Source organism: Maylandia zebra, linkage group LG7 (assembly GCF_041146795.1).
Source record: "Maylandia zebra isolate NMK-2024a linkage group LG7, Mzebra_GT3a, whole genome shotgun sequence".
Lineage (NCBI taxonomy): Eukaryota > Metazoa > Chordata > Actinopteri > Cichliformes > Cichlidae > Maylandia > Maylandia zebra.
Window position 1 is genome coordinate 36,795,469 of NC_135173.1, and position 25,667 is coordinate 36,821,135.

A 25,667-nucleotide genomic window follows, 5' to 3' on the forward strand; every position below is an offset into this window, starting at 1 on the left:
CAGCTTTACATAACCACAGCTCAGCAGTTTATTTATTGCATCAACCTCTGACTTTTGTATGATACAGGGTTTCATGAAATTATTACTTTTCCACCTGTCGCCAAATAACTGAAGAGCTTAGAAGAGCTGATCCTTGCAGCCTTTATCGGCTGCCTGGCTGAGTTGAATATCCACCATTAGCTAAAATAGAGTGGGATGGAAGCAAGGCTTATAAAACAGCTTCCATTTTACAGAAGGGTTGGATTAGCGGTAATGGGAAGTAAGTCACATGCTACACCTTAGTCTACTTGCTACAAACTGCAGGGATTTTCAAAGAACAAGCAGTAAAATTAGAATCAGAAACTGAATTTGTTACATTTAGTACACTCTGATTGGGCTTGGATTTGATTAAAACTGCACAACAGCTCTATTCTGGTGATATTAGTGAGGCTGGCACTCTCGCAGATGGATACATCGTTAGTGGACCAGAGCAGGATGGTGGTTTGGTGGTTAGCACCATTGACTCACAGCATGAAGGTCCTGAGCTTGAATGTGCCGCCTAGTGCCTTTCTAAATGGAGATTGTTCTCTATGGGTACTTGGCTTCTTCCTATAGTCCAGAGACATCCATGTTCGGTTAATTGACAACTCTAATATTGCCAAAAATGTGAATGGTTGCCTGTCTCTCTGTGTTAGCCCTGCAATAGACTGGTAACCTGCCTGTTGCCCTGTGACAGCTGGTGTAGGCTCCTGCTCACCCGTGAACCCAAACTGGATCAGTGGAAGATTGAAGAGTACATTTAGAGCCAAAACAAGGGCTGTGTTTGTTTAATTTCCTCACTAAAGTTTAATAAAATGTACTAAAACCTTTATTTTCATGGTGAGTAAATGAGCAGCCAGCGCTAAAAAATGTACTTGGAAGTTTATTGTGTGCTTTGCAAAATGGTAAATGAGTGAAATATTTCCTCTTTATCGGTTTCTGTTGCATACTTGGGGTTCATGATTGGTTGTATTTCCCATTTCATGCAATGCAAGCAGGATTGAAAAAAAGAAAGACTGATTTTATAATCTTGCCACTTTCTCTTCTTGCCCTCATTGCATCCAGGAGTTCTGAATGACATTTGTGCTACATTTACCAATATTGTCATCATATGATGAGTAAAAGAATCTGAAATATCCCTCTAATAGAAAAGAGCATTTGTTGAACTGCCTTTTTTATGCAAAGGCTCACAGATATGCGGAGTAGATGTACATTACCTGGTATGTGGTATAGATAGAAAACTGACTCCCACCCACCCACAATAAATAAAAAACAGATGATTCTGTATGTGGGCAAGACAAAATCCACACATGGTTTGTGAGTATAAAACAGGGAATGGACATCTGTAGGTGCCTTTGTGTACCTGCGTCCCATTGTATATGCCAACTTGGATGAGTCTGGACTTCTGATAGTTCAGTATACTGTAGTGGGCGTATTTTCTATCTCCGTCGTCATTGAACTCCACACGCCCTGTGAGACCCTCGGGATATTTAGATGACATCAGCACCCTGTGGCAAGCACATGAAAACTGTTATCTGTGTGAATCAGTGCAAATGTGCCCATGTAAGGCCATTGTGCGTCATCTCATGTTAGTGTAACAGTGTATTTTATTGTAAATTGCTCAGTGTAGGGCTCTTAATTCAGTGCACGAAGCAAAAAATAAATAAAATTGATTCACCACATCTCTTGTTAACGAAAGGCAGAGCTGTGGTTGCTGAGTGCTGACAATACTTGCTGTTGCATTTGTTTGGAAGCAGCGCTTTATATTTTGTTATGCTGCCTCGAAGCTGCTCTAAGTGGGTCAGCTGAAACTCACTGGCTTCGTTTGGAAATAACAAATACAAGGTTTATGGTACATTCAGGAAAACCTGATAAATCTGATGAATCTGTTAAAACTGTCAACAATGGGGGGGAAATGACTGCAATGCAGCATACAACTTATTTATATTGCAGGCCTGTTTCAGTAATTAAACCTGAGCATGTCTAATATGTTTTTGCCCTTTATCACAATAATGGAAATTCTAACATATCTTAATTTTCCAATTATTTTTAATTGAGACATTTTTTATATGACATTTTCTGTCATATGTCTACACTGTTGTAATAATAGCTGCTCATATTAAAGATTTCTAATGAAGAAGCCACAGTATTTATGATTAAAACCTATTTAGTTTAAAAAAAAGTTTTTTTTAACTAAATAGGTTTGTATGGTATCCTAAAAGCCCCACCACCTGCTGTTCAAACCTTTTGTTTACAAAGGGAAAGCCAATCAGTTGTAATTTGCTTTAGATGGAAGTGGTAGAGGAGCCGAAACATTTGGGCCATATATTGTATAAGATTAAAAAAAGGATTATTTTAAAACCATGAAACATGCAAAGCTTCTGTGCCAAGCTTACCGTTTAAAAAGGGGTCCTGTTTTCCAAATGTTAGTGTTGCCCACACATCCCCTTGGAGGCTCTGTGATATTCTCCTTCTCAAATAGCTCCTGTATGGACTGAGCTACCACAGCCACTGCGTCATTGATGTGGGCAGACTCATTCTTCCCGTTGATGAGCTGGAGGCCGATTAGACCTGAGAGCATTCCAACAACATAAAGATAATCACCTTCCTGAGCAAGGCACACTCTCTCAGGAGCCTTTTGCAATGCACAAAGTGGAAAAAAACTTATAGGGCCTCCAGTTTAAACATCCTGAAAAAAGGTCAGACATCAGCTGCTTGATCCAGCTCTGATCCACTGGGAGGGGTAAGTTCAATAAGAGTGTCTCATAAAAGACAGCAGAAATAAGTGGATCATTTTTCTGATGTTGTCACCGATGACCTTTTCGCAGCATGTGCAAGGAGTCCCTTGAAGTTGGATTTATATTTTTCAGCCCTTCTGGCAAAAGTTTGAGGACTCAGCACAGGCACACATATTATTTGTGTTCTCGCTAAACAAAAATACCACCAGGCCTACTTTTAAACCAAGCAACAATCCAACTTCAGCTAAGTTTTCTGATTGCAACCAGGTCCATCAGTCTTGCAGGCTCCTAAAAGAAGCTGCAGTGCAGGTGGAAGAGACTGGACACGGACAGGACAACAAATGCTCTGCGGGGATTGCTTGTGTTTGAGTGCCTGGGGGAGAAACGGTCGACATTTGTGACCAGAAAGTGATAAAATACCGTGACCTGTGAGACATGTGCAAAAATATCCACGAATACATACAAAAAGACTGTTGTGGCTTACCATTCTATCAGTTATCTGTTGCAAAACTCTCCCTTTATAATTCATTAGAGACCAGGATGTTAATATGGCAGATTAGCACAGTGAATTTAGCCTTGGATGAGCCAGGATACACACACATTTAAAGTAAAAACTGAGTGTACACACCACATTTAAACCTTTAAACAAAGAATGCTTAAACGTTTAAATGCTCAACACGAAACAAGCAGTAATACAAATAATCATGTAATAAACCCATCGATAAATGGTTAATCTTTCTAATCCTGTGTGTGTTATGCTCGGCCTCTTAGTAAAGCCGAGGTAAACTGGTGCATTCCCAGTGATCTAAGCTGGATGAACGTACCGTCTGGCGCCTCACTCAGGGCTTTACCCGACATCTCACGCTCGCCCACCAGCCACACGTAGCCGGAGCCCGTCATGTTGAGGAAACGGGCAGCCCTGTACACTGCGGCAGCGTCCTCCTCACTGGAATTTGTTAAAATTAAATCAATAAAAGACAATTGATTGTTTTAACCAGCAGATGATGCTGATCTGATATGCGAGTCTGTCGAGGCTTTCAAGTAACCAAAACAGGAGCAGTGACATGAATCACAAAAAATACTAAACAAAATCCAACCTGACGGCTTTTCCGAGCATTAGAAACAAAGTCAGCCATGATGATATAAAAGATTATTAATTTAAAGTTTTGACACTCATGGATTTTTAATTAAAAACTTTTCATTAAAAATAGATCATCGTGAGTCATTATAGGACAAAACCGAAGAAAATGTAATTGTTGCTTTTAAATTTTAAGGGTTTAGACAAAGTTTGTAATTCTGGTTTGTAATAAATATCTTTAGGTCATTTCTCCCTTAATCTAGCCAATAACTGTCTTCCAATTGTGTACATGTCGCATAGTAAATTGTTACGATACATTTAGCTGTAGCCCTGCGACAGACTGGCAACCTGTGAAGGGTGAACCCCACTTCATGCTCCATGACAGCTGCAATAGGCTCCAGTTCCCTCACAACCCTGAATTGAATAAGTGGAAGAAAATGGATGGATGGACACTTATGCAAGTTCATTTTCCTTGAAAACAGTATGAAGCTCTCTAGTCTGCACAGCATTTTATGATTTAGTCTGAAGAAATGGCTTTCTATTGATGAAGGTTTATCATTTCAGTTTTTTGTCATTTTCGGGGGGATATTTACGTCTTTATTTGATAGAATAGTGAAGAGTTAGAGAGGAAAATGGTGAAAGCAAAAGACCTGGAGTCACACTTGAAACCATGGTCACCTGTTCAACCACGTGAGCTAAACTGGTATCCCAGATTTTTTCAGAAATCATCATATCATCCCGGGCAGCCAATTATGAAAGCTAAAAAAGGCCCCAAAACACACAACTCTGTACTGCAGAGAATCCTCTGCTTTATATTCTTAAAATCCCCAAAACATAATTTCATATAAGGGAGACACGTTTATCATAAAGTTGCTAAACACACAAGATCTTTACATATTTGTAACTTGATGACAAAAAACCCTAAGGCTGACTTTACCCACATTTTAATTTAAAAGAAAAAACCCACTCATATTTTAGATATTGCATTCACTTTTACAATATTTACTTCAAGCTATATTATTCTTATACTGAGTGAAATGACAAAAACTGATGTCAGGCTTTGGACACATTGATGCCCTGTGTCAGAATCCATCACTATCAATCGTGTATGATTACTTACATCAAAAAGAAATCTAAGTGTATATTCTATTCATAGACACATTTCTATGAAAATACAATACATTTGAATTATTTTCCTCTGAAATGCAGAAATGTAAGTACAAGTAAATACAAAGCTCAATATAGAGCTGCAGGACTTCTACAACTTTCCATATTAGTGCAGCCGAAACCTTTGAAGCACTCTCCAGAAGGTCTATAAATATATGTATGTTATTTATTTAAAAAATAAATAACTAAAACACCTCACCTGGCGGACAGGATGATGACTCGGGCCTCCAGCTCTTTCGCCTCCAGCAGCAGAGCAGTTAAGTTAGTCTCCTGGCTGAACTGGAGGACTTTCTCTGCCTGTGATTGGGGCATAAGGAAGGTCAAGCCAGCTACTTTCCCCTACCTCAGACACCATGCTGCCTCTTTACCTTGTTGGTTTGAGCTTGGCCGATTTTGTTTGAAAACGAGAGACAGAGATATAAAAAGGAAAGCGATCCAGGGGAACCGGCTGAACTAAAAAAATAAAAAAACTTTTGCATTTGTTCGCATGCAAACTGAGGGTTATCAAGGCTCCAAAGAAGGACGTGCATGTGTTAGGTAGGGGGAAAGAAGAAGGTCAATGCAACCAGTAACTAAAAACAGGTGAAGGGGGGTGAGAGGGACGTTTTCCCCCAACAAAAAAACTGCTGAAAACTGGGGAAGTGCTACAGAACAGGAGGAAGTAGCATCTGGGAAACGGTTTTGTCCCACACTACCGGTTCTCCACAAAGGAATGGAGTTGCAAACTTTTTTTGTGTGTGTGAGTGTGTGTGTTCTGAGTACATGCATTCCTTTACTGAAGGAAAAAATGAAAAATGATAAAAGCGAGGCGCTGGCCACTGATTTTTTTTTATGTTAAAAAATTATAGATTTTTTTTCACAACAAAATCATTCTTCATTTAAATCATAGGGAAATGTCTCAAAGTAAAAATTAAAGAAAACACGTGCTACCAAGAGAGGGACATTTCTGGGTCGGCTGGTGACTGGTTTGGTCTGGTTTCTAGTTGCTACGTTTGGAAAGTTGGTGGGCGGCGTGCATTGACCATGCAAATATACCTTAGGTCCTCGCTTGTTGTCATAGGACAGTTGGTCGAGGTTTTCATAGTTCCTTTTTTTATTCTGATGAGTAATGTGCACAGAGAAAATATGCAGACACAGAAAAATATTATAAACAGTTGAAAATGGAGGGCAGTAAAGCATTCCAACAAATCTCCACTTTTCTGCTTCAAATTGGGATCTTTAACAGTGGGGCTTGCAAAAACATCAGAGATGACCACTTGCAATCATGCTGAGATTATGTCCTCTTATTAAAAACAGATATTAAGTATATACAGCATTTACATGTACTGTGCATGTGATGCATCAATTATTAGTGATAATCCAGCCGCATAGGCAAACATAAGTGTCAAGGAGAGTGATCAGATTTCCAGCACGCCTTAAAAATCAGCTCTCTGTGATCACTTTTTTGGCCTCTTAACAAAAACACAAAGAGCTCATTAAATTTTTCGCAGTATGGCGCACTTGCAAAAGAAACTGCTACTCCACAAAACCATCTGCTCATTCAACATCATCTTCAGAAGCTCGTTCTATACTTAGCATCCTCAGACACAATCATTAAAAGCTTGGCTGCAGTTTGCAAGCAGTAACAGCAGTAATTCAACATCAACTGCTAACACGCAGTCATTTTTTACCCCGTAAAAATCCAGCAAATCCGGAAAACTTCTGTCCCAACTTGGCACTATACAGACTAATTCTCGGCAGTCTTTGAGGGTGACTGTCTAAACTGGGAATGTTAGAAAAATAAAAATATAGCACTCAATAAAAGTGTCTGACTTTGTAGCAAGCTCTTGTTTTCAAAATTTATTGCACAAAGGAAACAAAGGTTTCCCACAGAGCTGAATCAGAGTTAATAAAGTGTGAGTGGTGGTGCTGTAGGGCAGGTCCAGAAAGCTCTTGGTCTACAAATTAAGTAATAAATCTTCACAAAAAACATTCACATTCCATCTGCAGCATTTTGTTTTTTGTGGCATTTTCAGCTTGATTGACACCTAAAGCATGTAGCACAGTACTAACAAAAATAATGTGTTGTGAAAGCGAGACAGAGCAATCCGATAGGGGATTCCTATGCACGTTTAATTACATTCAGGCTATCTAACACTTGAGGTGTCACCATTTCAGACTCTGGTCCTGTTCTGTATCCTGCGAGAGGAGCCACTTGGGAGTCCAGGCTGAGTTTAGAAGCCATTTTGCAGTAAAATAGCAAACTGCGTGTTTCTGCATCACAGGGTTTCTTTCACAGCTGCCTGGATTCAGAGCTCACACCTCAGTGCACTCTGGTCCGCACTCCCCCGTTTGCAAAGTTCAGGCTGACTGTGCATCAATGCACTATTCAGCAAACTGACAACAGATGCTGCCTAGTAAATCTTTTATTCACATAAACAAACAAACAAACAAATGTTAAACACCTCTGTGTGGATGCTGTTGTGTTCCAAAAGAATAAAAAGCCCATAAAAAATTATCATATATGATATAGATATGAGAACTGTTGGATGCTAATGGGAGAATAAGAACAAAAAACAAAGGAAAAGAATGTTTCTATTTTATAAAAACAACACATAGATGTTTCTCCAGCCACTTCATTGCATAGACCTGTTCAACAGCAAATATTTACCCAGCCAGTCATCAAGAAACTCCATTTAGGCATCTAAACATGGTCAAGATGACCCACTGAAGTTCAAACTGAGCATCAGAACGAGGAAGAAATGAGTGTTTCAGAAACTGCTGACCTACTGAGATTTTACCGCCCAACCATTTCTAACAAAGAGCAAATATCCAGTGAGCAGCAGTTTTCTGGGGGCTTATGCCTTTTTAATGTCTGAGGTCAGAGAGGAATGGCCAGACTGCTTCAAGCTAATAAGAAGGAAACAGTAACTCAAACAATCGCTTATTACAACCAAGCTATACAGACGAGCATCAAGAAAGCGAATCAAATGTGTTGCCTGGTCTGGAGTCTCGATTTCTGCTGCTACATTCAGGTGGTAGGGTCTGAATTTGGCATAAAGAACATGGAAGCATGGATCCATCCTGCCTTGTGTCAAAGGCTCAGACTGACAGTGGTGGTATAATGATTTGGGCATATTTCTAACACCTTGTTGAATCTATGTCATGAAGAATTTAGGCAGTTCTGAAGAACAAAAGGGGTTCAAACCATTACTAGTAAGTTGTTCCTTATAAAAAACTCAAAGGAGCTGCCTGCAACAATCAGCATCAAGGTGAATTGTGGTATTCACTGGCCACTTTGTTAGGTTCTATGTGATAAAGTGGCCAGTGAGTGTATATAAATTGTATTTTTGCAAAAGGATCTTCTACCTAATATTTGGAATATCTGGAATTATCATCAGTGGTGACAGATCACTAAATTTATTTCAAAGTAATGTTACAAAAGTGTCCCAGAAACCTTACGGTAATGGTGTTTGATCTTCAGCTCCTGGCAGTGGCATTTCTCTCTGTATCCTATCAACTATAAAGGCAAAAATCGAGTTGGAAATTTATCATAAACTGAGAATTTTTTGCATCTAATTCAAGTAGAAACCCTCTCTGAAGCCTTCCAGAAAAAAAGGACTTTGTCTTTATCCCCTGAGTTTTTCTGAGCACTCTATTTTTGTATCTGCAGCCAGGCATTAATATTTCACTTTGTGTTGGCCACATTTGCTCTCTGGCTAAGTCCACTGTGTCCAGCGCCTTTTCACTGGTGGTGACAGCCCCCCTGTGACTGTGTGACCTCGCTAAAGACTTACCACGGAGCTAAAAATACTCCATCTTGCCTGTCACTGAGTTTATGCAGCACAACAAGGTGATTAGCAAGAGCAACATTTCTCAGTTTTAATTAGAGCGTGGTCTACCTGAGACAAAATGAAATCCTTCAGCATCACCTAAAGCATTTGGAGATATGACATCCAGACAAATCTATAAAGAAAAAGCTGGTTTGGTAGTGAAAAAGATTTTTTTATCATGATTATTTTGTTAAGTGACACACGGGATGTCAGAGCCGAGGGGAAAGTGAGCTGAGCAGCTGCTCTCTGACATTTCTTTTCTCGTCATTTAAGAGTATGAAGGTTACACTCCCGGATTTTGTCACACTGCCAAGCGTAAAACCCCAACTGTCCTGTCAGCTGGGGACCAAGTTTTGATTCTTCTTTTGTGACATTTTATGAAAATCATGTTGCATTTTAAGATATTAAGGCTTCTGTTGTTTAATATTTTCTCAGCATAGCCAGAACTACATCAGCGTGCCTTTTAAAGCTTTCCAACTTCTCCACATGCGTGTGGCTCTAAGCCTCTTGCATATTTCTTCCTATTTAATGCTTCATTTAAGAAAGAAAAGCTGCAGTAATTTAGTGGAAGAGCTGGAATCTGTAGTGTTGAGAAAATGTTAGTCCAGATTAACCATTTGTTCACGGCTATTTTCAGCTATGGATTAACAGGCATTACCCAGTAGTGTATAGATGAGTGTATGTTGGACTGACTCAAAACAAACTATAGAGGATTTGCTCGTGGTAATGAAGGATGATGCCAGTGTGACAGCAGGATTCGTTAATTTTTTATGGTTTATCGACAGCAGCTGAGCGCTACGGCACAGCTGAAAGACATACATCAGCCTTTGGATATGGCGAAAACAGTCATTAGCAGTATACAGGACTTGTCTTATGCTGCTCTGCACTGGTTTCAGTGTAATTATCTCTGCATGTTTTTGGAAAGATTCTCAAACAAATCCTTCTCAGGGCCCAGAAACTCTCAAACTGGCACTGCAGTGAGGACTAAATATATTCATAATTACCGGTAGAGGCTCTCATCAGCAGAGAGAGTCGCTGCCACTTCGCTCAGCTTTATGGGACTGAATGAGCTGAATGCACAGATGGGTTCATTCTGAGATCCAAACGAAGACTTTGCACTTGCACAGGCTTTTAATATACAAATTTATCTTTTCCAGTGCAGGATGTGAGTCACATCTCCACCATCTGACTGTCACTGGTTATGGTTCAAAGTGCGCAGCTGCAGTTTCACAATCGAGAGTGTTTTTTTTCCGATTGGTGTCTGACGCCGATCCCGGTCGCTTCATTTAAGCAGCTTTGCTTTAACCGTAGCTGCCTTCTGCAAAATTGCCTCGGGTGTGTGTCATACCCAGTGTCTCTTCATCTTCTGATTTAATTAAGTCTCCGAATCAGGACTCATTTCACTCTGCCACACAATTACAGCAAAAGAGCCCCAGAGAGGGACAAGCAACGCAGAGTACAAAGAGAAAATGCATCGCAACGTGATTTCATCTTATTAAATGGATGAAATAGATGCAGTTGTTTTGTTTTTTTCTTCATCTTTCTAGCCATCTAACTCTCTTTGCCCCAAAGGGCACACATCATCACAGTCTCAAGTCTGTTTTGGCTCAAAGATCAGCATTTCACTGACCCATATACACAGCCCAGAGCAATACTTAAAATGGAAGCATCAGCGCTAAAAAGAAAAAAATAAATCCTCTTATCTTCCAAACATGAAGTAGCAGGTTGCAATAAAGGAAAGCCCTCTGTGTGCAGTAACAAAGCCTGCAAAGAAACACCTGACTCCAGTGAAACAGTTAAATCTGTGATGGTTTGCAAAGCCCCATGTTAAATTCCACTATTTGGCTCCCAATGTGGAAAGACACTGGATAATTTGGACTATGGAGAAAAGCAAAGTGAAGATGAGCAAATAAACATACAAACTTTTGTAAGATTAGACCACATTAAACGCTGGTAATGTCTCTAGGAATGTTAGCCAATGTTTACACAATGGTGAGAAAGAGATGTGGCCACACAACAGAAAGGAAAACAGTCACATACATAGAAGACCTTTGAGGTTTAAAAGCCTTAAACACTCGCACGCTCATGCTCATACACTCGAGGGGACGGGGGAGGAGGCTAGGAGGCCGGGAGCCAGAGCATCTCACCTTTGTTTCTCTTTCCTCCAAGAGGGTCTCGAGCCTCTTTTGAGCAGCCCGGCCCTCGTGGTCGTCGCTCACTATCAGGATGATGTGGTTCCAGTTGAACTCGCGCATTAGGTCGAACCACACGTGCGCCTGGTGAGAGTAGGGAGGGACTGTCCGCAGAAAGGACAGGTGGATACTCTGAGGAGCATTGAGCAGAAAATAAGGTGATCAGCAAAGATGCATGATTAGTTTTTTAAAATCTGTTTGTTATCAAGTGGAAATAATATTAAATCATATTCTGACAACATGATAATTATCCCGTGTGCACAAGATAAAAAAAAATGTATCATGTAGAACTACATAACAGCTAAATTTCCAATGGTCTCATTGATTGCAACATAAGACTGTAAGTATACACAGTGTACCCAAAAGTAATCCAGTATGCAGTGGACATGCGCTGCATCCCCAAAATTCTCCTCTTTTGAAGAATATCAATAAAGGAAGTAATTAGCCACTTGGGAAAAAGAGGATCTCTGAGACTGAGTGGAGTCTGAAGTTACTACTATGTTCTGGCTGAGAGTCCAGAGTCTGCACCAGGAGTTTTAAACAAATAAATAATTTTTTTTTAAAAGTAGGGGCACAAATAAAAGTGAAGAGCCTTAGCCATCAAAATAAAGACTTGAATGCAAAAACAGGATTATTTGAAGATGCTGCAAGTCTCTACATCTGGATAGCTTTAATTGAGTGTCCACATACTTTTGGTGATCTGGGATATGGTTTTGTATGCTGTTCATTTTAGCTGCTCAATCTGTTCTAGACAAATCATGCACCACATATTTAAGATGTTTTGTGGCAGTGAACAAAAGCAAACACAATGGATAAATATCATGTACAACAATATGGAATCCCTTTCCTTGATCTTCCTTCCTCACATCTCCCCCAGGCCTATCTAAATCTCTGAATTGAATGCCTCTCATTTCCCTTATTTTGGGAGATTATGGACTGTGTCACTTTAAACACTCAATTCATGTCTTTGGCATTTATGTGATTGCTTTAGTTTCATTTTGGTTGCTTGTGCTTCTTAAAAACACAAGTCAGGTCGGAGGCATTATTAATGATGCTCTTTCAAATTTCAGCTGGAAACCCATTTAATCACAGCTCCCCTAATGGACACTGATGGGACGTTTAATCTAGGAAGCCTCTGAAGATGCCCCAGGGGAGCTTCTTATTCCTCCACTCTGTGTTCACGCTCTTCCTGTTTTTCCTGTTTCCCTCTTTCTCTCTGTCTCCTTTTACATCTCTCACATCCATCACTCACCTTGTCTGAGTAGATGGACATGCGGGTGGTGAGCCCCACCACAGGGATGCGGTAGAAGCCTGCCGTGTAAGAGACAGGCGTCGGGGTTAGGTGGTCATTGGACTGGGGAGGGTGACTCACCAGGATAGCATAGACCTGCAGAGATACAGAAGAAGGACCCTTTGTCATTTTGACACTGCCATTAAGATAAAATGTTAAGACCACTCATCCTACTCCGATAGATGTTGGGGGCAGCAGTTTCTATCTTTCTTTCTTTCTTTAAAAGCTGTATATTAAAGATGGAAGTAGCTTTCAGGTCCGAAAAGTGAAGACACACCAGGTGTCTTAAATTTCCAATCTTTTAATGGCCAAGAGGGAGTGATGCTTCCTGTTGTACAAAGAAGCCAAGCTAAATATATCTCAATGAAAAAATTATTTAAAACATGGTTCCAGGTAACCCTTTATGGCTGGTCAGAGTGGACAGCCTCCGTTTTGCGCAGCTATTTTTAAAGCCTGGTAGAATTGCAACCTCATAAGCCATAAGCTAGCACAATAATTTTTTTTGCATATAAAACCTTAGGAGTTGTACTTATATCTTATACACTCATCTTGTCCCCGGTCACGGTTTCCTTCCACATATGGCTTTACAAAAATTGCATAAAAAGCACTTGCAGCAATACAAACATTATATTCCAGAAACACACTTTGCCGATCCAATCAGCTGTTTATAGCACTTCCTACGTTGGAATAGAGGTCAGAGCTGTCACAGAACTATCGCATGTCTGCCCAAAACCGGAAGTGACGTAATTTTTGTGGAAAATGTAGTTTTTGTCTTATATGGCATTTACAAAGATATGCTGGTGTTTTTAAAATTCCTGTTTGAGTTTATGCCTTTCTGATAGTTTCTGGGATGCTTAGAACTCAAATTACACTGTTGGAAATAGTATATTTTGATGCAAATGATGTTTGTTTTTTGCAAATTTGCATTACAATATTTATTTTCATTTTTCCTGCAGTATATAAAAATGGGTGTATCTCAAAAATAAAACTATGAAGACACTCAAAATAAATTTCCTGTGGTTGAAAACTATTTTGTGCAACTTTTTTGCATTTACAGTTTTGAGGGATATCCCTCTGAAATGTCTCTAACTAGAAATATGTGTTAAAAAAACATTTTCAATTTTTCTTTTATAGTTTATTGCATTTTTTTTTTTTGCTTTTTTGTGTCGTTGCTATGGACTTAATGCATAAATATTATTAACATTTGGGATATAATGGTTGTATTGATGTATAGTAACTTGAAATACTCCCAAAAATGTCACTAAAGCATGTAAAAATATAAAGATAAGCTCTGGCAGACTTGGTTCTAGGTTAGGTCTTAAAGGGTTTAAAAAACAAGGATAACGTATGATACGTTTTATCATGTGATTGGTAAGTGTCTTTCCTTTTTGCGTGCAGTATCCATCAGCTTCATGATGAACTTCATCTTTTCACTAACAAATGCCAGAAGTCACAATGGTTTTATTCACCTTTTTATACAGTAAAAGTGAATCGGTGCATCTGGGAGAAAAGACTATTTTACAGTTTGTTATAAAAAATATTTTGGTCTTTGCCTTTAGAGATACCAAAATCTTTAGGATAGGGGGTTGAGTCGCAATATTTAATAAGAGACCTGTTCAAATTACATTAAGGCTTAAAGTTACATACTTGTGGCACAAAATACCAATACTTAGGCTTGAAAAAAAAATCAATAGTTGATGTCCAGGTGGCGTCATCCATCTTTGATATACAGTCTATTTTTACAGACCCTTAAAGACACAGTGTCCTCCAAAATCAAACACACACATCTTCTCCCAGGTCTTGTTTAGATGTGAGTTGCCCAGCCTCTGGGTCTGGGTCTGCCTTCTCTTGAGCATAATGGCGCCAACCACCTAAAGAAAGCAGGTGGAAGCCACTGATGACATCAAAAGTGTGAGCCTTTCAGCATGCAAGAGATGCAGTCCTTCTTTTGCATAGTAATGCAGTTGACAGTGTAGTTCAGTGAAAAGAAAAAAGCTCCAACATTCAAACTTTTTTTGAGTAACTGGGTCATAGTTTTTAGAAAGAGGCCAGTTTTCAAATTTAGTTTTTGTCACTTTAAGCAGCTCCACACAAGTGTTTTCAGTTTGTGGCTTTGTGTGTGTGTGTGTGTGTGTGTGTGTGTGTGTGTGTGTGTGTGTGTGTGTGTGTGTGTGTGTGTGTGTGTGTGTGTGTGTTACTGAATAGGAAAAAGTGTATGTCTCCATCCTTGTGCAATTTGATGTGCAGTTTCCCTTTAAGACTAAATTAAAATGCAGGAATTGTGTTAAAGTCTTTTCATTTCAGTTTTTATTTGGAATTAATCACTGATCACAAACTGATTGCTTCACAGAATCTAGGACATTGGAGGCCAGTGAGCATATATAGCCCTGGGGAAGCTGTCCACTAGACAGAGCCAGCAATTAAGCCTTGGCGGCAACATCAGGGTTTTTATTTATTTTTATTTTTTTTAGCTTGAATGAAACTTCTGTGTGCCTAACATACAATATACTCATTATTCATTCAGTGAACCTTGAATCTAGACATAAATTGTAGCCAGGGGCAACCACATCTATAACAAAAAATAGAGAGAAGCAAAAAAACAAAAAAGAAACTTCTCCTTGAGATGATGCTCACTGTGTGGGCTGGCAGACTAATATTAATTTGTGCTGTCTTATTCCTGCAAAAAGTGAGCCCAAGCTGACCAACTACTCAAGTAAAAGGATGAATTTATGTGAGAATCGATTTGAGAAATGCCCCGGAGATGTGGATGAAGGGGAATAAAGTTGGCATGGCTGTGCGGGAATGGATTATTGGATATGAGGAGTCCGTATGGTTGGGTCAAAAATGAGGTCTATCTTCCAAGGACTGCTCCCAGGCATCTACTCTTCCATCTGCCACAGTCTTCCCTCCTCTGTGACTGCTAGCACCTACGGATCTCATCAGATTACACCTTCGATAGACTTTCTGTCCAATTCAAGTGTGATTTAGTCTCATTCACAAGAGGTGTGTGTGTGTGTGTGTGTGTGTGTGTGTGTGTGTGTGTGTGTGTGTGTGTGTGTGTGTGTGTGACTATTGCTCTTCATACACATTCACATTGTGAGGATGTATATGGTGAACAAGTGTGAACCTGAAATTTTTAACATAATGCGGTCTTTTAAGGGGCTAGGCAGGTAGTTAAGGTAAACAATATCCCCAATAAATCACTGTAAATCAGTTTAATGTCCCTTAAGTTCACGGGGGACACAGAGAACATTGTTGGTGTTGTCTTTAGAATCTCGTGTGGGTGGATTGTACACTCTTACTTTGTATGACAGAGACAGAATATGATGGTTTTATTCCTACAAGCCTGTGTCTCTTAGACTCGTTGTATTAAGCAGAGGACCAGGGACATGAAAGCAACACTGAAGCTGTGGGTGTTTTTTTTCTTTTTTTTTTATAAAGCTTAATTATGTGTGTGGGAGAAAGAAGAGTGAGAGCAAGAGGGACTTCACGCCTCAACATGCTGTGACATAATGTTGGCGCTTTTTAAAAGCTGTGTTGAGCATCACCACGAGAGGATGGTCGGTGCATTTGTCAGCATGCTTCAACTCTCAAAGGCACACACTCTCTAATCATGTATTACTTATGACATATGTTTTGCTGGCTACATCTGCAGCACAAATGGCGTGAATCTCCAAGATAATTCACATTTCAGGTCATTCTTAACATGCGCCTCCTCCTAGTATACCTTACAAAGACAGTTTCTCATGCCACCCATGCTTCGGATCACTATCAGAGGAACTGAGGTCATTATCCACCAAACATACTAAACTGTTACCTCAAACCATTCCAGCCTCCTTTTTCCAAAATGTTCACTCATCATGCAACACGCACGGTCAGAGCCAAGCCATTAATCACAAATTACATATTGCACATTTTCACTCCTGACTGGTTCCTTTGCAGTTGAGTTGTTCTGCAGCTGGGTGTCCTATAAAGTACAATTGCCCTCTCATCCGAGTTATTGCCCCAAACCACAGCCTATTTTTGGATTTCTGGAAAACAGATGGAGCTGTAGAGGGATCAGTGTATTATACAAAGTGAACTAAAATGTGAGTTAAAGTGTGGAATAGTGCCAAATGGAACAACAGAAGGCCAGCATAATATGTAGTCTAACTTCCTGCCCCTACATTAACATGTTCCTGCTTGATAGATATTCTGCAGCTGAAGATCTAATAAAATAGTCTGTCTAGGTTTAATTCAGAATTTGAGACTAATAAGCTAGTTATGACAACCAATCCCTTCAACGGTGCAAAGGTGAAAAAACAAAGATGCTTCTGAAATGTAAGCAATTTCACCGAAAGCACAAACTTTCTCTGTTAAGAAGCAGTCCCTCAAAGACACCCGGATGCAACTATCTTTAGGTAGGTGGACTTGGCATTTAGCTCGTGGCAAATATACTAAAAGATATGAATAAGGCAACTAGAGCCCATTGGCAGTAAACTGTACCTGACTGGAGATGAGGTCCTCGCAGACGGAGAGAGCCATCTGGATCGCGTTGGATTTATGCGTTACGGAGATGGCGGTCAGCTTGAATTTGTCCCTGCCATAGACTTGGTTGGCCTGGGTCACGGCATCTTTGAAGACCTGCTCGTATCTCTTCTGGCTCAGGACGGCCCCGATGTTCACGATCTTCGGCTCGCAGCCGGCCCGCGCGCAGGAGCACGAGAAGAGCACCGCCAGCAGAAACAGACGCATCGTGTGGACCACCAAACAGCACAGCGCAGCCCGGTCGCTTTTCTCCCCGGTGGCGGGTCGGCTCGACCAGCTTCTGGACAGCTCAGCCAGTTGAATGCGCGACTGCAGGCACAATCCAGGTGGGCGGTGATAGCGAGGGAGGGAGGCCAAAAAAGGAAGAGGAAGACTTTGTCCAAAAAAAGGTGGTTTGGTTATATGCAATGCGGAGGAATGTGCATGATCATGTTAGAGACAGGCTGTCAACCGGGGACATCTAACCCGCATTGTCCACCTTCTTTGCTCTCCTTTGAGGAGCTGCAAAACCTTCTAGTGGCAGCCACAAAGACTTAAACCATAGCCCACGCTTTTACGGCTTCCTCTCCGGGGCGAGTATCGCTCTCTCCAGCCTCTGTTCCCGTGCGCTTTCTCCGAACTCAGCACCGATGCGTGGCGCGCTGGTTGCTCCGGGCTGAGCGGCTGCTGCTGCTGCTGCTGTCCTTGGTCCTGACAGCTGTGCATGCGCGCCTGTGGTGCGCGCTCCCGCTGTATCGGTTCCCTGCTCCGGAGTTTTGCGCGTTGGCGTGCTGTGCTGCTGCTGCTGCTTCAGCTACTAATGATGCCGGCGAAGAAGCTAATCCTATGAAAAATACATGTAATCACTTGTTAAAAACACACTCGATCATCATGTTTGTCATAACAGGACACGAAAGGCAGGAGCAGTATGAATGGGCTGCAAAAAAAATTATATCAGCGTTGTGGGCTTTGCTGGTGCATAAAATTTGAAATGGTCAGAAGGGAGGAGGGAAGGCGTTTGTCTTTTTAGTATAACAGTAGTCATGCCCCCCCGGAACTGGAACTGGAAAGAGAGCCTGATTTCTCATACTGCTCTCTCTCGTAAACTGGACCGACCTCCGTGAGCAGCTCATTAATCACACAGGATGTCGGCATCATCAGTCATAGCCCGTCACTCTTCTGCAGAAGATGACTCGCCTGTCTTGTTTCTCTAATTTTTGTACGTGTGTGTGTGTGTGTGTGTGTGTGTGTGTGTGTGAGAGAGAGAGAGAGAAGTGTGTTTGTAAAGGATAGAGTGTGTGTGTGTGTGTGCGTGTGTGTGTGTGTCTGCAGAGGCGAAGTAAAAGAAACACACTGTAGATATTGTGGATGTTGCATTATATCTGACCCCTCTGTTGATGAAACTGTTTGCTTCCCTGCAGCTGAAGACACGAGCAGAATCAACCTCCTGGTTACCTAGGAAACTGGCTTTTACAACGCACACGCGCTTGCACGCAGCGGAGAGCTTCACACGGAGGAAATGTTCTCTCAATTTTTTTTTAATGGAAAGCAGTGAGACAATGAGTTTATTCATCACTGCAGGAAACGTCAAAATATCTTTCTGTAACAAAACGGTCATTAACACCAAAATGAAAAGAAAAAGATTAAAAAGAGGATATTTAATCGGAAGGATTCAAATGGTCAAACATCAGTTTATCATTTTATTTTTAATATCATAATAAGCTGGATACTATTTCAATATTTCCCCTGAGAGTACATGCGTTTATTCCCGGTATTAACAATTCCTACGTAGGAAAAAAAAAAGGTGTTTTGAAATGAGGCCAGTGTTTGAACAGTGCTCCGAATTCTAAATCACTGAAACACTGTGGTGTCTCTCTGCTCGCAGTGAGCTGATAAATTAATCACAAGGCTGAAAGAAATCAACATTCATCAGCTGCAGGCTGTTCTCCTTCCAAAGTGAGCTCCTCTCAAGTATGATCTGACTGTTTTCTTTTATAACTTTAACAATGTGCACTGACAAAGGGGATATTAGGCATGACGGTTCAATTTCGCAGGAAACCTGACACATGTTTACCAGTAGTTCTAATAAAAAACGAATGGAGAAAGGTGTTGCATGAATTTAACTTTGTGTAGGTTGTATTACAAACCTACACAAAGTTAATTTAAAAAGAGATTGTGTGTCTCACTACTGCGCTTGTGTGTTGTTCTGTTGGTGTACTTTTAGTCTAACAGTGGGTCTTGTAGGACTCTATTTTCTAAATCTAGATAAATAATTTAGCATTTCTTTTTCAATCGTTGTTTTTAAATCAGGAAATTAGGTTCTGCGTCCTGATCTAGACAGAATCAGGCATTTAACTCAGTTTTATTTTTGTTGTGTCACCGAACTGGACCAAAGGTTTGCCACCCTCTACCAAGAAGGTGACTCTCTTGTAACTGGAGCACACTGGATGCCACAACCAAAGTAGACCGAGTGAGCAGTACTGCCTAGCAAGTGAAGCCTGCGACCACAATCTGAAAGAGCAAGTACTGGAGAAAGTGTCCAGATTCCAGCCCGCGCTCCCAGGACAGCCAGCTAATCAACAAATTTAGCATCCAGTTGACTGGGACTTTGCTGCACTAATGAGAAGCCTCTGTCTCCATTGAAGAACACTGGAGGCAATTTAACTAGACCAGGCTCCTCAATGTAACCTGCCACCCCACTGGCTGTCACCCTGGCTCCACAAGAGATGCCACGGTCTTGGTTTCTCCATGGTCTTGTGCACCATCTCACAGTCCATCCACAGCCAGGTCCTTCCATGACACCACAGCTGATCCTCACCTTGATTCTTGCTCCATCCTGCTTCACGGCCGTGGTTATATGAGACCCTGTTGCCTGGAATATCGGGATGAAGATACCTGAGTTCTGGAATTAGACAGCGAAATTCCGGGGACTATATGGGACCACGCTAAGTTGAAGTATGTTGTAGTCCATGTCGGATCAAATGGAGTCTCTGAACTACCGCACTTTCATCTCAGACACAATTCCTACTCTCTACTGCAGGGTGGGTCATTTCAGTTGCTTGCTGAGCTTAGTCAGTCTGTTGCAACTACAAGATGACTTTTATAGCCAACTTTAACTTGTTCTGAGAGCTTGGAGGGCTTATCAGAGTGATGGTCTGCACCCTAATAGAGCAGGTTCTTGTATGTTGTCAGCATATATATGCTGCACCTTTCTCTGGGTGCTCACATGTACCGCTCAACCATAACAATCTCTGATCAAGCTTCTCTCACTCGGGATACTGGTCTATTCACAGAACACGCTTATGAAACTAGCAACACAAAGCTCCCTATTTAGATTTGGGAGACAGGTGTCCTCCTTACTTTTCGAATTAGACTTAAAACGTTTCTTTTCTATAAGATTTATAGTAAGGGCTGGATCAGGCAACCCTGAATCATCCTTTAGTTATGCAGCAGTGGACCTTTGAGTGTTGGGGTTTTCTCCAGAACACCATAGGCTATTTGCCTTACTGTAGAAAAGAGCTTAAGGCAACTGTTGTTGTGATTTAGTGCTACATAAAAAAAATCTGAATTGAATTGAAAACGCCCATATACACCAAGAATGTGACCATGCACCATTACATTAAAGCCATTATTAGAGATTTCCCATCATCCTACCTGAACATCCCTGAGGCACGGAGACATATTCATTGGTCCTCTGGGAGTCTGATAATCAATTGTAGGGTAAAAGCCAAGCTGCCAGCCGCTGTCTGTCCCTAGAGTGTGCAGGTGTCCCTGTTTACATGGATTTGTCCTGCATATTTGTCCCTTGCCCATCCCCCATCCCACAAACTGAGGCAGTGTCCCGCATTTTGATTGGTTCAAGTTTGGAAAACTTGCATCTGCTGTAAAGACACTTTACTTTTATCCAATGGCTGCTAAGAAAGCAGAGAAGACTGTCAACATCACTCACATTTAGGTTAGAGTAGAGTATGACCAACAGGGGACATTGTGAGTCACCACAAAGTCAAAGGCTTTGCGCATTTGACAGGAAAATGTTGAAGACTACTACAAAGAAAAGGAAATGCAGCTACAATAAAGAGAGGGAAATACTCCATACAAGGTAAGGCTGTGGAAGGAAGTTCCTAGAGTTTTTGTCTTTATTATCATCATTTTTGCTGTGGCATGGGGAAGAATATTAGACAAGTTCTTTGCATTTATGTGTCCTAGACTTAGTTTTTTGGGATCTGATTGCCCATCCTCGCTTCCAAGCTGCACACAGTGAATGCTAATGTAGATTTTTACCACAAAATTAGACCCAGCACTTGCAATACCACACACTGTGTTGCAGAGTTGAAACAGCTGTGTGCTGTAGCTGCAGGCTTCATGCTGCTAGTGCCATAAGAGAGAATGATTTAGTCTGCTTTAATTAGGGAAGATAAGTGGACAGATATCAGCTGAACAACAGAAGGCAAAGGGCAATAAGTCACAACATCGTCTGCTCTAATTTTCTTTAACTTCTTTAATTCTACTGATGGTTTCGGGTTGTTAAAAAAAACTAGTTTAATGGTTACAGTAGTCGGCTTACATACACTGGCTTACATAAACATTATACGACACAAAATTCTCCACGGTTCTGGCCCAGCAAGGGGTCACTCATGTCATGGTATTGATTGCAGAGGATTCATAACTCCACTGGGCCCTAGAGAGAGTGGTTTACCCTTCAAATGTAATTTGTTTTGTGGACTATGGAGGATGTTGGACTCAAAGTGGGTGACTCAGGTTTATTTACAGCAAGATGAACAGAAACAAAAGGCAAACATGAGGGTTTCCAGTTAGTGACGGTTCAAGTCCCTCACTAACTCTTTACACAACAGATTGTCTCTCTGAAATGCTTTCTCAGGAACATACCAGGATTTTCTGCACAGAGGAAGAAAACAGGCAAGTGTAAGTCACCGTCAAAAACAGAGCAAAAATACGGACATGGGGAACTAACATCACTAACGGTCTTAATCAGTGATCAGGCGACAACTGAATGTCTTCCCTCAGCTTAAGTATCAGCAGCACAATGAGACGATGACAAATGGATGTTCTCATCATCTCGGGGTGAACAGGACCGAAGGATGGAAGGAAGCCAAGAGGAATCCCACCCCTGAAACACAAAAGCGTTGTTAGCTGCTCACTCACTTAAATGCATTCACACAGAGAGTGGAAGAGAGGAAAAGAGCAACAAGAGAAGAGTTTGACAGAAAGATTAGTCTAACCCAGACCTTCCCAAAGTGTGGGGGGCGCAGAACCGTTGCAGGGGGGGCGCGGCATGGACACTGCTAGCACGGGGCGCCTACACAAAGGCAAAGCAGGAGATGAAGCATAGCAGAATATGTTTCCAAACCAACTTCATTCTAAGCCAAAGACTAGAAAATATGGTGGAACAAATCTTCCCTTTGGCTTCACCTGCACAAGTGCCAAGGTAGGTCTCCCCTGCAGAATTGGTTTTCCCTTTGTCGGGAGCAGCGCTGGGCTCTTCAAATCACGGACAAACAGTATCCCACATTCTTGATTTTTAGTTCACAAACACTTGTTGTAACGACTAACTACTCCTGACATATTGGAGATGTTAGCTCTTTATACAGTAAAGTTACAGCGGGATACAAATAACATCAGTAATAATTTATTTGCCACGATTTGTTCCCCCTGTCTAAATCACAGACAAACAGTATCCCACAGTTGTTTATGTTTTTACACCCATTTTGCACAGAGAGGCATTTTTTGAAAAATTTCTTGATAGCAATGTTGAATATTATTACACAGGAAAAAACAACTACATGTAAAATAATCACACAGTGACGCCTCTGCCTTTCTAAATGGAGGGACAGTAACTGCGTGTTTATATGTAAGAGTGTAAAACCTGAAGATAGAGACAAAATACTGTTAATCTGACTATCTGTCATTCTGCAATTCATCTCATGTAAACAATAACGTGGCGCACGTGACGTGAAAAAAGGCACATACCTTTGACGTTGCGTGACGAACTCTGTATTCCTCGTCCACACGTAAAAGCAAAAAAGGAGTTTTAAAAAATCTCAGTTTTCGGTGATTCGAAACGCCGTTTACGTGTGGACGAAACCAGGGGCGATTATAGGATCAGAACTTTGGGGGTGCTGAGCACCCAGAGAGCTGCCCAGCCATGCAAGATAAACCTGTCTCTGTCAGTCCCTGCATCCTTAAAGGTTGTCCCAAGTTCTCTCTGACTGTTTCCTTGGTGCATTTAAACCCCTGTTCCTCCCTGTCCTCATCGTCTGTTGTCTTCATCTCCGTTATCAGTCATCATAATTTTACCATTTCTGTGCAAGTCTGCAAATTTCTTTATTAAATCATAAGATTCTTAAATTCATCAAGTCTCTCTGTGCCTGGGTCCTCATCTTAATACATGACATTACTGTTTTGTACATTTTACACAATTTAATCCCCACATTTGTGAAAGAAAAGCAAAACACTTTTTTGAAAAGTCTGTAACAAAACCATCAAATCTGATCAATGTTATTTAAATGCTGCAAAAGAAGAATGTATTGGAATAGAAAAAATCCTAACCTTAATTACTGGGGGAGAATAATGAGTGATGCTCATAGTGAGTAAAAAGTAAACTGAGTGCATTTTTTGGACAGAGATTCACTTTTAATGTGTATGTATAATATAATACAGATACATAAAAATAAACTCCCAAAACAGAATAAATTATTACAAATAAATTATTACAAAATATTAATAAAACTATAAAAATGGAGGCAACTTAGCCTGTGGTAGAATGTATACAATGTATGAAAAAATCTTTATTGTAGATACTAATTTTACTAATTTAATAATAATAATTTTGTGTTGTAAGATTTATGAGTTTTATGCTTTCATAGTGGTACTTAGGAGAGCTTGACATTTTCTCAGGTGGTATCACACTGAAACACTGATAAGGTAAGTGTGTGTGTGCTTTTGGAAAACATTTAAAGCTGCAGTACAGAATCTTTGAAACAAGCTTAAAACATTTTTAGAATATAAACAGAGAACTCTGCTTCTCTTTACAGCTCCTCACGTACGTACTGCGGCAGTCATACAGACAAGTGGACGGTCCAAAAGTTGGCCTACCTATTACTGGCTGAGGTTTTAGTAGAGTTGTGGCTGAACCACATAAAAATATATCATTGATTTTAATCTCCCCAATCAATTATAATGTTATGTTGGAATGTTGTTAAAGAGGGTCAAAAATGTTTCAACCCAGTTTGTTTTGCAGATTCTGTATAGCAGCTTTAATATAGGGAGAACACAACTTCCAGATTGTGTGAGTAAAATCAGGTTTTTTCTCTTTGTCAGTTTAATAGTTTCTGTTGTGCCTGTCACTGTTCCCTGTCTGTTTCCTTACCTGGTTCTTCCTGACCTTGTACTTTGTCCTCACGTTCCCCTCTTTCCTCGCTCCCTCTTTGGACTGACAATCATACACAAATAGATTGTATTCAATTAGATGAAAAATTACATTAATATGAAAAAAATTCTATTAAGATCGCTAAAAGTCCTCTCAGTGTACTTTCAACCAAAAGGCAAATAACCACATGAACATCTAATAAAAGATATAAACATTGAAACACTGATCCAACATTATTCTTGATTGACGGATCATTTGATCTTACACTTTTACCTGAATGTGACTCCTTTTTTTGAAAAAACTTCCTTATATCCATTATGGACCTGGCTGTCTCTACACACAAACACACACACAACAGGAGTTATAAGGTTAAGGGGCATTCAGTCAGTTAGCTAGTTAGTATCCATTTCAAACAGGACAGTGGTAACCAACAGTAGGCTGCGGACAAGTTTTAGATTTTAAATAGGCTGTATACATTTCAATGGGAGCAACAGGACGGTCAAATGTCGCTGAATTTACTACAGAGCAGGACGGATTGTAGGGTAGCAAACATTGTCGGAAAACATGTTTTCAACACTGCAGGTTACCTGGTGTAATGTTTTTCAGCTAAAAAGAAACATGGTCTGACTCCTACCTAACTATATAAAGAGTAACTGAAGGTTAAATGCAGCTAATATGTCCTGTTTTAAGCCAGGCACTTACACTTCCGCTCTGCTGCGTCTAAGCCACCATCGCTCTGGCAGCAAGAGGCTAGAGCCAGAGTAGGGGAGAGGCGAGCTGGAACAAACCATTTTGGGAGGGGGGGGGGGGTTATCTATACTTTTGTTGTTAAAATCTTATGTCTCAAACAAGTACAGTACTGTATGCTTTTTATATTTTTAGTAGTGTGTCACACAAACAGCAAATATTGTCAAAAAAAGTAAGAAATCTTTGGGGGTGCATTGATTAATTTTGGCTGAAGCACCCCCCAAAATGGCTAAAATCGCCCCTGGACTAAACAGCTGCGTTTTCAGAAATACCGGTGTAGGTGCGGACATAGCGTAAAAGAGTTAGTAGTTTATTTTCTTACTACCTGCAGATTACTTGTATTTGCTTAATTGTTTACTAAATGTTTGAGGTGTGAAATGAGCAAAATATGGGTGTGTGTTGTTGGAGGATGTATTTGTGCGTGCGTGTGTGTGCGTACGCGCGCGAGGGGGGGCGCGAACATTTTTCTTGTAAAACAAAGGGGGGCCCAGCGAAAAAAGTTTGGGAACCACTGGTCTAACCCTTGGGGGTGTTTTTTGTTTGTTTGTTGATTAGCTAACGTCCCGTGATGTTAAACATCGGCGGCAGGAGGACGGGATCCTTTATAGACTGAGATGGTGTAAGTCAACATTTTGGTCTCTTTGCATTTCTCTAGCCCAGTTTGACTTTAAAATCCTTCTACTGCGCAAAGTCTTGAATGATGAGACCTCATGTCTTAGAGTCATCATAGC

General features: G+C 40.7%; 1 protein-coding gene and 1 long non-coding RNA gene across 8 annotated transcripts in view; both read right to left on the reverse strand.

Moving 5' to 3' along the window:
• The window catches only part of grin1a (glutamate receptor, ionotropic, N-methyl D-aspartate 1a), a 37,312-nt gene extending 19,476 nt beyond the window's left edge, over positions 1-17,836 (reverse strand). Inside the window, exons 1-8 of one of the 5 annotated variants that reach the window (XM_012916926.3) lie at positions 16,782-17,836; positions 12,258-12,392; positions 10,961-11,137; positions 6,037-6,099; positions 5,201-5,298; positions 3,581-3,702; positions 2,415-2,589; positions 1,382-1,526 (exon numbers count right to left, since the gene is read on the reverse strand). In XM_012916926.3, coding sequence (XP_012772380.1) covers positions 1,382-1,526; positions 2,415-2,589; positions 3,581-3,702; positions 5,201-5,298; positions 6,037-6,099; positions 10,961-11,137; positions 12,258-12,392; positions 16,782-17,030 — 1,164 coding nt within the window. In that variant the 5' untranslated portion in view covers positions 17,031-17,836. The remainder of the gene's footprint in view (positions 1-1,381; positions 1,527-2,414; positions 2,590-3,580; positions 3,703-5,200; positions 5,299-6,036; positions 6,100-10,960; positions 11,138-12,257; positions 12,393-16,781) is intronic. The other 4 variants (XM_004538446.5, XM_076886315.1, XM_012916931.5 and 1 more) reach the window with 4 other exon arrangements.
• A 3,473-nt stretch (positions 17,837-21,309) lies between these two features.
• LOC143419481 (uncharacterized) lies at positions 21,310-24,930 on the reverse strand. Of its 3 annotated transcripts, XR_013099472.1 has the most exons (7): positions 24,892-24,930; positions 24,463-24,522; positions 24,190-24,252; positions 22,233-22,299; positions 22,049-22,119; positions 21,784-21,930; positions 21,310-21,698 (listed from the first exon to the last, which is right to left on the reverse strand). It is a non-coding gene; the product is annotated as an uncharacterized LOC143419481 (long non-coding RNA). The 3 variants fall into 3 exon arrangements; XR_013099471.1 differs by having other exon boundaries at positions 21,310-21,930; XR_013099473.1 differs by lacking the exon at positions 22,233-22,299 and having other exon boundaries at positions 21,310-21,930.
• Between the last annotated feature and the right edge of the window lie 737 nt (positions 24,931-25,667).